The following is a 16492-nucleotide window of genomic DNA, read 5'->3' as shown; positions in this document are numbered from 1 at the left end:
TATATCAATAAAAAGGCAGATATTGATAAAATGGAGTAAGAAATATTGTCTGTAGAAAAATCACTTTAATGATATAGGGAGGTTGAAAGTAAAAAGGAAGGGAAAAATACAACATGCAAACATTGATCAAAGAAAAGTAGAATAATCTCTATTAATATGAAATGAAGTAGACATCAGAGGAAAGAAAATTACCAGAGATGAGGTTTATTATATAATGGTAAAAGGGTCAATCCATCAAAAAGTTGCATAACCCTAAATGATAATGATTATGCCCCAAACAACAAAACTGCAAAATATGTGAAGTAAAAACTAGTAAAATAGAAAGGATAATCAGATGAATCACTATTCTAGTTGAAGACTTCAGAATTCAAAACTTCAAAAATTGGTAAAATGACTGGTCAGGATTTCAGTAAGGATACAGAAAAAACAACATCATCAACCAATAAGATGATAAACTGACTTTTATAGAACACTGTACACAACATCAGTAGAATATTCATTCTTTTCAAGCATCCGTAAAACATACTAAGTCAGAGCATACCCTGGGCAAACAGACCTCAACAAATTTTGAAATCACATGTAGACCTCAATGGAATCAGACTAGAAATTAGTAACACAACTATAAAAGGAAAATCTCCAAAACCTCTGAAACTACATAATACACTTATATATAATGCCTGGGTCTAAGAGGAAGTCTCAAAGGAAGTAAAATTGTATATTGAACTGAATGAAAATGAAGATCTGTGGCACACAGTGTTGGGAATGAAATTTATAGCACTAAACTGTTTACACTGGAAAAGAGCAAAAGTCTCAAATGAATAATGTAAGCTGTCATCTAAAACCTAGGAAAAGAAAGGCAAAATAATCCCAAGGCAAGTAGAATGAATGAAAGAATATTAAGAGCCAAAATCATTGAAACTGAAAGCAGGAAACAATAGAGAAAATCAGTGAAATAGATTTTTCTCTTTAAAAGATTTATAAAATGGACAGACCTCCAACATGACTGACAAAGAAAAGGAAAGAATAAAGAGATTATTGATATTAGGCATAAAACTAAAGCAGGGAATATCTATAGAGACACTATTGATATGAAAAGGATAATAAGAGAACACTATGAACAACTCTATATACATAAATTTGACAGAGTAAAAGACATTGGTTAATTCTCTGAAAAACACAAACTACCACAATTCACCCAACATGAAATGGATAATTTGAATAACCCGATGACTATGAAGGAAATTTAATTAATAATTTAAAAACTTCCCTCTAGGACTGGTCACAGTGGCACATAACTGTAATTACAGCACTTTGGGAGGCTGAGGCGGGAGGATCGTTTGAGCCCAGGAGTTTGAGACCAGCCTTGGCAACATAGCGAGACCCCATCTTTAAAAACAAACAAACAAACAAACCAAAGAAAAAAACTTCTTTCTAAAATCTTCAGGCTCAGGTGGGTTCACTGGAGAATGCTACCAAACATTGATAGAAGAATTAACACCAATTGTTACAGAAATCAGAAATGGAGGGTACGCTTTCCGATTCATTTTATGAAGTTAGTACCCTTAAGGTAAAGCCAGAAAAAATTAATATAGAAAACGAAACTACAGATTAATATTCCTCATAAATATAGATGCAAAAATTTTAAAACAAAATCTTAAGTAGATTACAGTAATGTATAAAATGAATGTATGACCCAGTCAGGTTTATTTCAGGGATGTATAAAGAAGAAAATCACATGATCATATCATTTGATGCAGAAAAAGCATTTGACAAAATCCAAAACACATTCATGATGTAAAAACAACAACAAAACTAATTCAGCTGGATAAAAAACATATGTCAAAACCCTGTAGCTAGCTTTATATTTAGGGGTGAAAGTCCAGATGGTTTCCCCCTAAAATTAGGAGCAAATCAAAAATATCTGCTCTCATAACTTTTATTCCATATAGTGCTGGAAGTTTTATTCAGTGCATTAGCGTAAGGAAAGGAGATAAAGGGCATGCAGAGTGGAAAGGAAGAAATACAACTGTGTTACTTGCAAATAACCTGATGATTGTCTATATTGAAAATCCTTAAGAATCCAGTAGTAGGACTACTAAGTGAACCACCTAGTACTAGTAAGTGAGTGCAGCAAGATGGCAGGATATACAGGATATAAGATAACATTTATCAATCAGTTGTTCTTCTGTATACTCACAATGAGTATGTAGATACAAAACTTTTAAATGTGGTATTATTTATGATTGCTTAACAAAAAGAAATAGTTTAAATTTAAGAAAAATCTACAGAATTTGTATGCTGAAAACTACTAAATGCTGATGGATAAAATCATATATGTAAATAGATGGAGAGACATACTGTGTTTGTGGACTGGAAGACTCAACACAGTAAAGATACCAATTTTTCCCAGGTTTTTACAAAGATTTAATGAAATTCCTATACATTTCCAGCAAGATTTTTGTAGATACAAACAAGATTATTCTAAAATTTGTATTGAAAGGCAAAATAACTAGAATAGCTAAGACAAATTTTAAAGAAGAATAAATTGGAGAAATTAACTCATATAATTTCAAGACTTATTATATAGCTACAGCAATCAAGATGGCATGGTATTGGCAGAGGCTAGACTGTTAGATGAGTGGGACAGAATAGAGAACCCAGAAATAGATTCACAAAAATATTTGACAAAAATAATTCAACACATAGTGTCAGAACAATTGAACAGCCATAGACCAAAGAGAGAGCGAGAGTGAGCATGAGAGAGAACATAGAGCTAACCTCCCATTTTATGCAAAAATTATTACATTTTATGCAAAATGGATTCTGAACTTAAATGCAAAACTATACAAACTTCAAACCAATTAGGAAAAAAAATAGGGGAAAATCTTTAGCATCTAAGCTTAGGCAGAGTTCTTAAATTTCCCTCCAAAAGTACTAACTTTCTTTCAATGTAAAAGAAAAAAATTGGTTGGCTGGACTTCATCAAAATTAAACACTTTTACTCTACAGAAGACTCTGCTGAGGATAAAAGATACAGTGGAGTGGGAGAAAATATTTGCAAACCACTTATTTATCTAGATTATATAAATACTTTTAAAAAACTCATCAGTAAAACAAACAAAAAACAAAAGAAACAATGCAAGTAGGCAAATGAGCAAAAGACATGAAGAAACAATTCACCAAGGCAGATATACTGATGGCATATAAGCACATGAGAAGATATTCAACATCATTAGTCATTAGAGGAATTAAACTTAAAGTCACTACTCTGCTATCAGAACAGTGACATCTAATGCTCGTGAGGTTGCTGGTAAGAATATAAAATAGTAAAATGTATAATGGCATAGTCACTCTAGAAAACAATTTGGCAATTTCTTGAAAAATTAAGCAACAACTTCCATATGACCCTGCAGTTGCACTCCTGGGCATTTGTCCCAGAGAAATAAAAATAAATGATATGAAAATAAGTAGATTTCAGGCAGAAAACTATACAGGAGTGTTTATAATAGCTTCGTTTATAATGGCCCCAAACTGGAAAACAACCTAGATGTTCTTTAACAGGTGAATTGTTAAATACCTGTGGTACATTTGTATAATAGAATACTACTCAGCAATATAAAGGAAAGAACTATTGATATGTGTAACAAACTGGATAAATCTCTAGAGATTTATGCTGAGTGAAATAAGCTAATCAAAAAAGATTACATACTCCTTTCCATACTCCTAAAAAACTTAACTATGTGTTAAAATAACTTAAAAAGTGTAACTGGATTGTTTGCAACTCAATGAATAAATGCTTGAAAGGATGGATACCCCATTAATTTCATTTTTGTAACATTCTTAAAATGACAAAATTATATATTACATATAAATGAATATGAAAATTATATAGAAATTGAGAAGAGGTTAGTGGTTCTTAGCAGTGAAGTAGGAAGTAGAGATGGAGAGCAGTGGATATGGCTATAAAAAGACAACTTGAGGGATCCTTGTAGTCTGGAAATGGGCATCTTGACTCTATCAATGTCAATTTCCTGGATGTGAATATTGTACACAATATAGTTTCCTAAGATGTTTAAATTTGGGGAACTGGATAGAGTGCACATGGGGTCTGTCTCTGTTATTTCCTATAACTACATGTGGATCTATAATTAATTCTCTTATAATGAAAAATCTGAATAAAAATTGGTGATGAAGCAAATTTTATTCAGCTTTTAGTTTGCTTGTTTCCCTTCACCTGTATTCTTACATTATTTACCAGATGTAGATCCAATATTTATCCACTTTCTCTGTTTTTACATATTCTGTCTCTTTTTCTGAACATCTGAAGTTTAGTATGACAGATTTATTTATTCTTAGATTCTAAATTGGTCAGTTTCTGTACAGTTTCTGTTAATGACGGGGGTGAAGGCATAGATTATTTATACGAGTTTTCCCCAACCCTCACTTAACTATATAAAAGGCTATTTTTGTCTGTGTATGTGTAGTAAATGTGATTTTGAGATGCTGGAAGAAGCCATGTGTCTTTAATAAAATATCCATTACATACATTTATATATCATAAAAATAATGTGTATAGCTCTCAGTTTATAAAGTACTTTGAGTCTCAGATTTTGTGCTTTTCCTGGCATTGACTTCCTTATATACATGGGAAGTTGCTTAGAAGCTGTGTGCCTAGTTTTTTTTTGTGTGTGTAAAATCTTATACTGTACCTTCTGTTTAAGCCAGTACTTTCCATTATGAGAACTGTTAGCAATCTCTCACTGCCTTCATCTGTAACATGTTGGTATTATTTTAATTTACATTTTTAAATGCCACATTTTCCTATTAGCTCCTTAGAAATTGTTTCAGAGGCTCTATTCCTTTTGGCAAAATGAAACAGATTAAGTTATTTGTCTGGAAAATTTTAAACTTCCAAACTGTGAATTACCTTAGCAATTTAGAAGATTGACAAGTGTAAGTTAGGTCAGAAAAGACTTAAAAATTGGCAAGTGTGAAATTGGGTATATGAATAATAACTTTAGAAAACTACCAACTTTTGGAATAGTTCTTTGGAGAAAATGTAGAAAAACCCCATTTTGTTCATGGTAATAAAAGCAATGACTCTCCTTTCTCATCGTATGCAGACCCTCAGTTAAGAATTTTTGGTGTCCTATTTTTTGGCAAATAATTTGGTTTATTTCTGTTCTCACATACCCCTAGTTGTAACTGGTATGTTAGGGACCACTGAAGAAAACGATGGGATTTGGGGGTGGTAGGGAGATGTAATTTTAATCTTAATGATTCTTTTTAAATAGTAAAATAACTTGTATCTTATTTGTTTTATATTAAAAATGTTCTTGTCTACAAATTGATTAGATCATATTCTTTGAATAATTAGCCCATTAAGGTACACAATTATATGCAGATAATTCAGGTTAGGGTTTCCCTAACAAAAAGGATACTTATCTTAAAAGTGAAATTCAAATTTTTTTCTAATGAATTAACCTTCATCATTGAGGAAGTCTGCATTTGTTGTTGTTGTTGTTCTAGCCAGGTAGGTAGGTTGTAATTTTAAGCAGTTTGGTTTGCTAAGTATGATTAAGAACCATTCCCTTTGAGGTTTACCCTTTCGCTTCTAAGGTACAACTGTTTATCATCTTGGGTCAAAGGTTATAAAAAGTAGTCATCAATTAAAGCTTTATTGGTTGTAATTGGTAATGCTATGAAAGGAGCCAGCCAGCCAAACTGGATCTGATAATAAAAGACTCTTTGTTAAAATATTTAATAAATTAACACTCTGTCTTGGAAAGGGGAAGCTAATTACAAAGGCCAAGATTGTTAATCATAATGTTTACTTTCTTCAAAAGCACAGACTCAACTACTCCATAATCATCAAACATCAGATTTCTTTCTTTTCTTTTTTTAAAATTCTACAGACTCTGTTGGTTCCCGGAGGGGATGCTCTCCTATGGCTCATTCTTGGGATATAGCAGCAGGAGGAAATGCCAAGACAAACATAGGTTATAAGGGAACCTTAAAAATAAACAGGGCTCTGTTAGAACATCAGACTGCCTCTGCTCTCTTCAAATAAGGGTCACAAGTTTATGTAGATTAATTCTGTAGGCTAGTTGAGTGATAACAAGAATTGAGGCCTTTGGAAGTAATGATATTTTTAATGATAAATTATCTATCAAAGCAAGTATCCTTTCTCCATATACAGTTTTTTTGTGAGGTGTTTTGACAATGTTGTGGCTCTTGAAGTTTAGATATTTTTCTTTTTAACTTTTGTGGGTATATACTAGGTGTATATATTTATGGGGTACAGGAGATGTTTTGATATAGGTGTGCCATGTGAAATAAGCACATTATGAATAATGGGGTATCCATTCTTTCAAGCATTTATTCATCGAGTTGCAAACAATCCAGTTACACTTTTTAAGTAATTTTAAAACATACAGTTAAGTTTTTTTTAATTTTTATTTTCAGGTCTGGGGTACACATGCAGGTTTATTACATAGGTAAACTTGTGGTTTAGACATTTTTCAAAGCCCTGATACATATAAATGGAGCTGTGACACATACCATCATGACTCTGGAATGACCTTGCCATGGGAACACTGTGAATTGGCTATTACATCTGGGAATTCAGTGTTTCTAGATTTAAGCAATAGGGGGCATCTTGGGTTTGTTCTTTTCACATAATTTTGTAGTCTGATCTTTAGGGCAGTTCTAATGAAAGAAAATCCTGCTTTGAGCCTGCTGTGCAAATTAGCCATATGGTGAAGTGTAATATCCCGCTGAACATCATTATGGGGCTCTATGAAAAGTACTCCCCTTTTCACATGGAAGCAAATTAAAATGGTCCTTTCAGTTTTTTTTTTTTTTAAACTCTGTATAAACCTGTCTTCACTTGGATGCCGTGACAGTTAAAAGGGAGTTCCAGCTGCAGTCAGGGTGGTGAAATTACAGGCTTTCCCCAAGACCTAGTGGAAATATTGCTTCCTGTAGGCAGAGGCGGAAGAACAATGGTGTGTGCTTCTCTTCTTCCTTTCCCTTCCCTTGTTCTTTGTGTGGTTGTCCTTAGTTGCTTCTCAATCCAAGAGTTAATTTTCTGTTATTGTGACAGATGTGAAGAACTCAGCCCACTCTCCAATAGACCCCATACCAGTATCTACCAGGAAAGACCCAGTAGATAAAGAGCTGTTTAGCCAGATAATGGCATAGTAAATCTTAATGAAGAGAATATAAGGTGTGTCCCTTTCTGCCTGCTGTGTAGACATATTGCCCATATGAAGTAGTATTTCTCAGTATAAGTTTTTTTTCCCTGCAAAAATAAGGATGTAAGATGCCACTAATGTTAGAGGCATGGAGCTCAATAATGGTTTGAAATGTTCTGGATGTTCTGAATGTCTGTGTATATGATGAACATTGTCACATTTCATGAAGAAAAGGAAATCCCTTGGCAAGGTGTTTCATCTTGCCATCTCTTTCTCTCCCAAGAATGGGATCATGTGATTCTGACTTACTTGATTACTGGTGTACATTTGTAACCTACAGCAGCTAAAATTCAGCTTTGAGTTTTATTAGTAGTAAATTTTACTACTTTAATATGCAAAAACAAAAAGCCTTATTCATTTGCCCATACTGAGTGGCAATATTGTTTTTGTTTCCTATGTTTTTATCCAGACAAGTGTCTGGACACATGGAGAAGAATTCAAGGTTGTCACTTGTTTTTTATTTTTATTTTTAAACATTTATTCAGAGCCCATGTTAGTTCCAGCATTTGTATGGTGACAGTTTGTGGCATGTGTTTGAAGAAAAGGAGCTGGAACACTGTTGTGGAGTAAAAGTGGATCATGCTAAATTATGTTGCTGGAGAAAAGATTTTTGTATGCAAAGTTCAATGAAAAGAGTATATACAATATGACCCTATTTATATGTGTGTATATGTTCATTATATGTGAAATATCTATCTATTTAGAATAGGGCAAAATCTGTAAGGATATTAGATCTTAGTGAATGGGCTAAATGCAAACCGCAAACAAAGCCTGAAAGAAAGTATGATCTAGAAACAGGTCGTCTTGCTTAAAATAGAGTTGGGAAAACAAAACAATAGAAAACAAAATGAGATCTGAGAAAATGTATCGAATAGGGAGTACATCAAAAAGTAAGCATTAGGAGATCATGAATGGCTTTCATTTTTTCTCCTTGCCCAATTTGTGTTATCTAATTTTTCTACAAGTCACATATTTTACTTTTGTAATTAATAATAACTTAAAAAGAGATAAACAATGTAGAAAACACAGCTATAAACAAAAGGTTAAAAAAAGGAAACTATTTCCAATGTTGCCTGAGAAGTATGTTATTTTTGATAAAACCCAGTGCTAGGATTAATTATTAGACTTTGGGAATAGCAATGGCTTTTGGAGCATTTGACCATTTGTGCCCTTCCCCAGGTAGTACATAGGGTGTGATATAATATTAAATATTTAAATGAAATATCAATTTAGTAAATCAAGTACCCAGTGAATTGAAGAAGAGCTTAACAGGGCTTGGAGAATATTTTTTTTCTCTTGTTTGGCCATTAAGTAAATACAGGATATGTGCTGTGATTATTTAGCCCTTCTTATATCGTTTCTTTTTAACTAAATGATAAAAAAAAATTGTTGTGGAGATTTCTTTATAATATTACAGTCTTTAGGTTAAATTTCAGATAGTATATATGTATTCAATATAAAAAACATTAAACTGGCTGGACGCAGTGGCTTACGCCTGTAATCCCAGCACTTTGGGAGACCGAGGCAGGTGGATCACAAGGTCACGAGATTGAGACCATCCTGGCTAACATGGTGAAACCCCGTCTCTACTGAAAATACAAAAAGTTAGCCGGGTGTGGTGGCATGCACCTGTTGTCCCAGCTACTTGGGAGGATGAGGCAGGAGAATCGCTTGAACCCGGGAGGCGGAGATTGCAGTGAGCCGAGATCCCACCACTGCACTCCAGCCTGGGTGACAGAGTGAGACTCCATCTAAAAAAAAAAAAAAAAAAAAGTTAAACAAAGCCTTGTTTGTCTTCTATGTCTGTCTTTCTTAACTCTTACCAAAATACTTTAGATGCATAAAAATCTGAAAAGTTACACCATTCATAGGTAAGGCTGATGATTAACATTTTCTCTGAATTTAAGTAAAATTTTCTCTGTTGGGCCAATTGAATGGATTGAGAAATCTAGCTGTTAGGTGATGTGATTTGCTGTTATAAACAGAGAAAATTGTAAGTCAGAAGACATTTTATACCTTTCCCACTGTATGCCTTCTAGCTTGAAAATAGGATCCTGAATGTATAAGTACATTAGCCAGCGTCTTAGTCCATTTGTGCTGCTATAACAAAATTCCACAGACTGGGTAATTTATAAACAATAGAGATTTATTTCTTAGGGTTCTGGAGGCTGAGAAGCCCAAGATCAAGGCAATAACAGGTTCTTTTGTCTGGTGAAGGCTGCTGTTTACTTCCAGATGACAACTTACTGCCTTATCCTCCAGAGGGAGGGAATGGAGGGGAGGAACTCTTCCGCCCATATGGCAGAAGAGATGGGTGGGTGCAAACCCACTCCCTCAAACTCTTTTATAGGGGCCCAATTCCATTCATGAGGGTCCTGCCCTCATCACTTAATCACCTCTTAAAGGCCGCATCTCTTATTACTATGTCGGTGGTTAAGTTTCAACATGTTAATTTTGGGGGACACATTCAGACTATAGCAGTTGGAAACCCTTGTGGTGCACGGATTTCCCATTTTAAGGCTCTCAGAGTGTGGGATAAGGGGAATTGGGGAATTGGGGATGACTGTACAGTTCATCCTGTGCTGGAGAATATTCAAAATAATAGTGCTATACAAGAGCACATATATGAAGATCCTGTATTACTCTGGTTTTTATTCAGTTTAAGAAATTCAGATTATTAAACACTGGGAACTGTGTGATAGGAGAATATTTGCTCATATTTTATAGGCCAGTTGCTTGGTGGATGCTAAAATCAATTTGTAGATTGCCTTTGGCATGTCTTTGGACCTGGGCACATCAACCTATGAGTTGCCACTTCCATAATGATGTTAGATCTATAGCCAGATAAATGGTGAACGGGCCAAATGCAAACCACAAACCAAACCTGAAAGCTCCTCTCATTCAAAATAGAGTAAATGGGAAAACAAAACACAACAAAACAAAATGATGTCTGAGAAAATATATTGACTAGAAAGGGTTAAAGAACATCATCCTAAAAATCCAGAGGAAACATGATGCTAAAAGTGATTTTCTATAGGAATCAAAAGAAAATTCTTAAAAAGAATTGTCTCTATGAAATGAACAAAAAACTTTAAAAGAATAAATGGAGATCGAAAAGTTACATGAAGAGATGAATAGGAATACTTACAAGTAAATGATTATTGCAGTAGGAGATGAAGGGCAAATATAAAAGTAAAGGCTTTTAAGAAATTATAGATTAATAATTTATTCACACTTTTAATCATTTATTGAAAATTGCATACCAGTTATGTGTCTGGCATTGTTGTAGGAGCTGGGAATACAACAATAAATAAGATAAACTGAGACTTTTTCTCATGGAGCTTGCATCCTAACAAGAGGAGACAGACAGTAAACAGTATCAGATGGAGATATGTGCTAACCAAAGAATTAAAAGTGTTATGTATTAGGGAAAACTTTCCATTTTAAATCAAGTAGTAGAAAAGTCTTTTTTAGGTAGTTGATGTTCAAAGTTATATTTGAGTTATCAGAAAGAGCTATACATTTCCTCATGGCTCATGTCCTTTGGACTTTTTTGCTAGGTTCTTTTGTACTTTAATTCTACAAGCATTTCTTAGAGCCCTTTCTCTAAGGGCCTTGACTACTATCTCTCTGCCAATGATTATGATTCTCTTGAGCTATAGACCCAAATATGCCAGTTCCCGAACACTTGGCACTTGGAAGTCATCAATTAAATATGCCCAGTACAGAAGTCATCATTATTAATCTTCCCAAATATAGTCAATTCTCATTATTCATGGTAGTTATGTTCTATAAAGTCACTGGAAACACTGAGTGAGCGAATACTGAGCCATTGTTTTTAGGAGAAATACAGGTTTAGTTTCCTGTGAGCTTCTGGTCACATTTTCATCAACCAATGAATGCATAACCTTGATTTATGAGTGTTTCTGTTTAAGGACATGTTATTTAATATATCTTGTTGATTCGTTAACTTTGAACTCATAGCCAACAGCACTATACTCATGCCTGAGAGTTTATCTACCATGTGGGTTTTCTCTGTAAGGCACATCACAGTTTTCTTGAGCTTAGGAACACTAGACAGCACATAAGTACTATTGTTGGGGGCCATTTTAAACAGCAAAATCATCAACCAAAAATGCAGAAATGCAAAAAATGTGGCACTGGATAGACTATGAAAATGATAACTGTTTGCAATATGAAAACTAAAATAAGAAGGCAGAGCATTGCCTTGTTTAGACCTTAGCTAGAAACATGTGCATTAGGCAACTCAAATTTTTCGCCCCTCTGCACATGTCTGTTGAATGACTATGAAAGAACTATGAGTATTGCTTTTAGGTTTACAAATAAATTTTAGCATGTAGGCAAATTCGCAAATACAGAATCTGTGAATAATGATCTACTGTTTATTCTGTCTACTTATGTTCCCTCTCTCACAAATGAAAACACCATCAAACCAGTTACCCAGGTTAGAAACTTTCTGTCAACCTTCTTTCCTTCCTGTTCTTTATCACCCATATCCAATTAAGTTCCTCCTAAATACACCTCAGAGACTGATCTTTTCAATTTTAATTTTTCCTTTTCTTTATTGTACTCTCTGCAATACAACTTCCAAAATATCTAAAATTCTTATGGTCGCTAGAGTACAAATACCTTAACATAATTTATGAAGCTTTCCTGCCTCATCTCTTGTCAGCCCTATACCTTACACCTCAAGTTCCAGCCATGGAGAACTTCTTTCAGATTCTTAGGATATGTGATGCTTTTTTTTTCCATTCAGCCTCTTTGTCTCCTCCAGGAACATTTTTTTCCCTTTCTCTCTTTCTGGCTTATTCTTCTGACTCATTTGTCAATTAGAAGCATAAACGTCATTTTTTAAAGAAGCTTTCTTTGACACTTTCCCCACCCACCACACACACACACACACACCCCCCACACCCACCCCCTACTTTAATCCATAGGATTCTGTAGTTCATTTGAATATAATTGCTTGTTTGTCAGTCTTCCATAGTAGTCTATAAATTCAGTAAGTACAGGTACTGTTCTCAGTGTGCCAATCACATGGTAACCACTTAGTATATATTAAGTGACTTGGTTTTTGGTGAGATTGTGTGTATTAACACAAAACTTTTGGAGCAGTATAATACTAATGACATAAAGTAGGAAAAAATCCAAGTTTTACTTGCCTGCTTATTGTTTTATATCTATTTACTTATGTCTTCAGCAGTTTTTTAAAAAAATGTTAATGATTGAAAGAGCTTGGAGCGTAAGTGAAACCTCTGTAGTTCATCTAGTGACCTCTCTGTGAATAGACAGGCACTTCACCAATTACTCAACTGGACTGGTCAAACATCTACATCTCAAATTCCACCTTTAAGTATTGAGTTGACAAAATTGGCAGAGGGAATAGAATAACGAAAGGTGAATTTAGCAGCCACTAAGGAAACTCCAGCTCATTTTTGTAAATGGGAAGCCAGACCTGTTAGATAAATTGGTCTTTTCTTTTGTTTTTATTCTATTGAAGGAATACTTGAAAGGCAAAACTATACCCAGTTTAGAATTAAGTAGAAGTTCATGATTTGGTTTTTATATAGAATTTCATCTTATGTATTTTCTATCATGTATAACAAAAAATTAAATTAGTGTAGTATGGTATAATTAGAGAGAATGCTTTCTCTAAATTCTCTAGTAAGTGTGTCTTGGCTCCAAAGCATGTTGAATATGTAATGTCACACTATAATAATAAAGGTCCTTTAGGGCTGTTCACCTTAAAATAAAAAGCCCTTTAGTGTGTACAGAACGTAATTAAGATTTAATAATACTACTATGCTGTGAAATGGTGACAAGTTGAGAATAACTTTAACAAACCAACTAGCAGTTTCCTCTTATTTCTCAAACGGAATCATTTGCCTCCTCATTAATGTATGGATGAAAAAAGCCTTGCATAGCTGTCCTAATGTTCGATTTCATTTTATAGGAAGGAAAAATTCGGGTGTATACAGTTATAATCACTTTAGAACTTTAAAACTGTTGTTTTTAAGCTGCACCAGGGTTCAACATACCATCCATGAACCAAATCCAGCGTGTTGCCTGTTTCTGAATGGCCTGTGAACTAAAAATGGTTTTTACATTTTTAAAATCAAAAGAAAAGGAATATTTCATGACAGGTGAAAACTGTGCAAAATTATAATTTGTTTCCATAAACAAGGCTTTATTGGAACACTGCCATACTTGTTTATGTCTTGTTTATGGCTGCTTTTGCACTACAGCAGCAGAATTGAGTAGTTGTCCACCAAACCCTCATATATTTACTATCCTGCCCTTTACAGAAAATGTTTGCCAACCCCTGAGCTACACTAGTGTCTTTACATGACTTAGTACCTTAAGTCAACTTTCCCAATTTTTTAGGAGGGGGGAATGTAACAAATAAATCATCTTGAATAAAGTTCTTCAATTTTTCAGGAAGGCAGAGGAAAACTAAACTAGGTATTGCATGGCATTTATACTTTTTTTTAGGTGGGCAGGGCTTTTACTTTAATCATTGATTTTGTCTTATTTATTTTTAAAATAAGCACTTGCATGAGATACTGTTCTAAGAGCTTTATAACTCCTCTAAATCCTCATTACAACCATATCATGTTGGCATCTCTACAAATGAGAAAACCGTGGCACACCTATTAGTGAAAGTTAAATAGTGGAACTTAAAATAGTGGTAGGAAGTTATACAGCTATTTATAGCAGTTGTACAGCTAGTAAGGGGCAGAGTCACTATTCAAATGTAATAGTCTCTGGTTTCAAAGTCAGTTTTCTTTACCACTGGTATTCTCTCTTTCCATTTTTACTCTTATTTATTTAGAAAAGCTTTGGATTAAGAGTAGAATTCAGGGCTGGGCGTGGTGGCTCATGCCTGTAATCCCAGCACTTTGGGAGGCTGGGGTGGGCAGATCACGAGGTCAACAGATCGAGACCATCCTGCCCAACATGAAGAAATCCTGTTTCTCCTAAAAATACAAAAATTAGCTGGGCGTGGTGGTGCACACCTGTAGTCCCAGCTACTCGGGAGGCTGAGGCAGGAGAATCTCTTGAACCCAGGAGGTGGAGGTTGCAGTGAGCCAAGATTGTGCCACTGCACTCCAGCCTGGTGACAGAGTGAGATTCTGTCTCAAAAAAAAAAAAAAAAAAAGAAGAAGAATTCAGTAATAAGTGGGGTGTGATAATCTAAACACGCTGAGTTTGTATTAGTTTCCTAGAGCTGCTGTCACAAGGCCCCATAAACTGAGTGGTTGAAAACAACAGAAATGTGTTCTATCCCAGTTTTGGAGGCTAGAATTCCAAAATCAAGACATTGGAAGGACCATTTTCTCTCTGAGACTGGGTAGAATCTTTTGTTGTGTTTTTCTAGCGCCTGCTGGTGATCAAGAATCTCTGATGTTCCCTGGCTTGCAGCTGCATCACTCTATTCTCTGCCTCTGTCATCGCATGGTGTTCTCCCCATGTGTCTCTGTATCTATTCTTTTCGGCTTTTCAGGACACCAGACATACTCTATTAAAGTCCCACCCTCCACTGATAGGATCACATCTTAATTTAACTAATTACATCTACAATGGCCCTATTTCCAAATACAGTTACATTCTGAAGTTCCGTGAAGGACATGAATTTGGGGAGACCCAGTACACAGCTCATAAGTCAGATATTATTCTGTAGAACACTTCTCATTTTAAGTCCAGAAACCCTAAATTAAAAGTGGGAACTGTGCACCAAGAATCTTCATGCTTTTGTTTTTTGTTTTTTGGGTTTAATCCTGTGCTAGATTATACCCTAAGGGGGAATACTAATTTATTGTTCTCAATTCTTGCTTTTTTCCCTGCTTCTCATTGCCTCTTTGTTCAGGATTCATTTGAAAGCTGGTTTTTATTCTGGACATTTTTCTTCTGGAATGTTCTGTGGCTTTTTTAAGGAAAATTTTTCTTACCTGTTATCATAACTTATGGAAAGGTTGGTTTCCCTTCATTCTTGTGAATTTGAGACAGTAGATTCAGAAACCAGCTTTGGTGTGCTGGTGGTTAAGTTCTGGTAGTTTCCTTGTAAGGATATTTTGTATACACCCTTACAGGTTTGTAAGTCAGGTTCAATAAATGGTAATAGTTATTTTTATTTTCTATTGTTATCATCGATGTTAAAATAGCAGATTTTGAGAAACGTGATACTACCTCAAATTCCAGACCTGGGACCATGTCTTTTCCCTTGAAATATAAGAGTAATTGGTCCAATTGTGTCAACCCATTTTCTTTTCTTTATTTTACAGGGTGCCCGGGAAACATTTGAGAATTACTACCGAAAACAGAGGCGAAAACAGGCTCGTTTGGTACTTCAACCTCCATCTAACATGGTAGGATTACCATCTTTACTTTTCTCACATTTTAACTTTTCCTCCTTGATGTCTTTTGATGCTTGTGTGTGTGTGTGTGTGTGTGTGTGTGTGTGTATACACTGTCATTCTGAGACCACTTTTGGTGGATGTGACTTGCAGTAAGAAAACATTATTCATTGATTGCTGTGTGTCAGGCACTGTTCTAAGTACTGGATGTGTGCTGCTGTATTTCCTCTTCATTGGTAGATAATACTATTATTTTTACCTTATCAGATATCATCTAGGGAGCTGAGCCTTAAGAGATTAAGTGACTGATTTTAACTTAGTCTTAATGTAACAAAACACAAACAGTAACTTCTTCTTCTTTGCTTTGTTGCAGCATGAAACTTTAGATGGCTACAGGAAGTATTTTAATCAAATTGTAGGGTAGGTATATATATATATATATATATATATTTATTTATTTATTGAAATTTATACTCTTTCCATACATAGATTTGTGAGTGTTGGAAAAATAAATGAGGTTTTCCTTAGTAAATTCTTTTCATTTTCTTTTTTTAATCCTTAAGACAAGATTTGTTTTTGATTTTCTAATGATTTAAAAGGAATATGTTGCTGGTTTCAACATTATGTTGCTGGAGGGCATTTTTGTGGATAAAGTGAGAAAAACATTGAATTGTAATCTTCTTACACTTGATGTTTTGTTTCTTTGTTTTTGGTAGATGGAACCAAATAATCAGCAAAAGTTGGCAAACTTTTCCCAAAAGGGCCAGATAGTAAAATATTTTAGGCTTAGTAGGCCGTATGATCTCTGTCACAACTGATTAGCTCTGTTGTTACAGTGCAAAAGTAGCTGTAGACGATACG

General features: G+C 34.6%; 1 protein-coding gene across 5 annotated transcripts in view; it reads left to right on the top strand.

Moving 5' to 3' along the window:
- EXOC6B (exocyst complex component 6B) overlaps nucleotides 1-16492 on the top strand; it is a 703452-nt gene that overhangs the window by 318916 nt on the left and 368044 nt on the right. For all 5 annotated transcript variants that reach the window (XM_007970248.3, XM_073023072.1, XM_007970245.3 and 2 more), the window contains 2 exons: nucleotides 15560-15643; nucleotides 16005-16051. In XM_007970248.3, the coding sequence (XP_007968439.1) occupies nucleotides 15560-15643; nucleotides 16005-16051 (131 nt within the window). The remainder of the gene's footprint in view (nucleotides 1-15559; nucleotides 15644-16004; nucleotides 16052-16492) is intronic.

This window comes from Chlorocebus sabaeus, chromosome 14, assembly GCF_047675955.1.
Source record: "Chlorocebus sabaeus isolate Y175 chromosome 14, mChlSab1.0.hap1, whole genome shotgun sequence".
Lineage (NCBI taxonomy): Eukaryota > Metazoa > Chordata > Mammalia > Primates > Cercopithecidae > Chlorocebus > Chlorocebus sabaeus.
The sequence above is the reverse complement of the archived record's forward strand: the minus strand, read 5'-3'. Positions and strand labels throughout refer to the sequence as shown.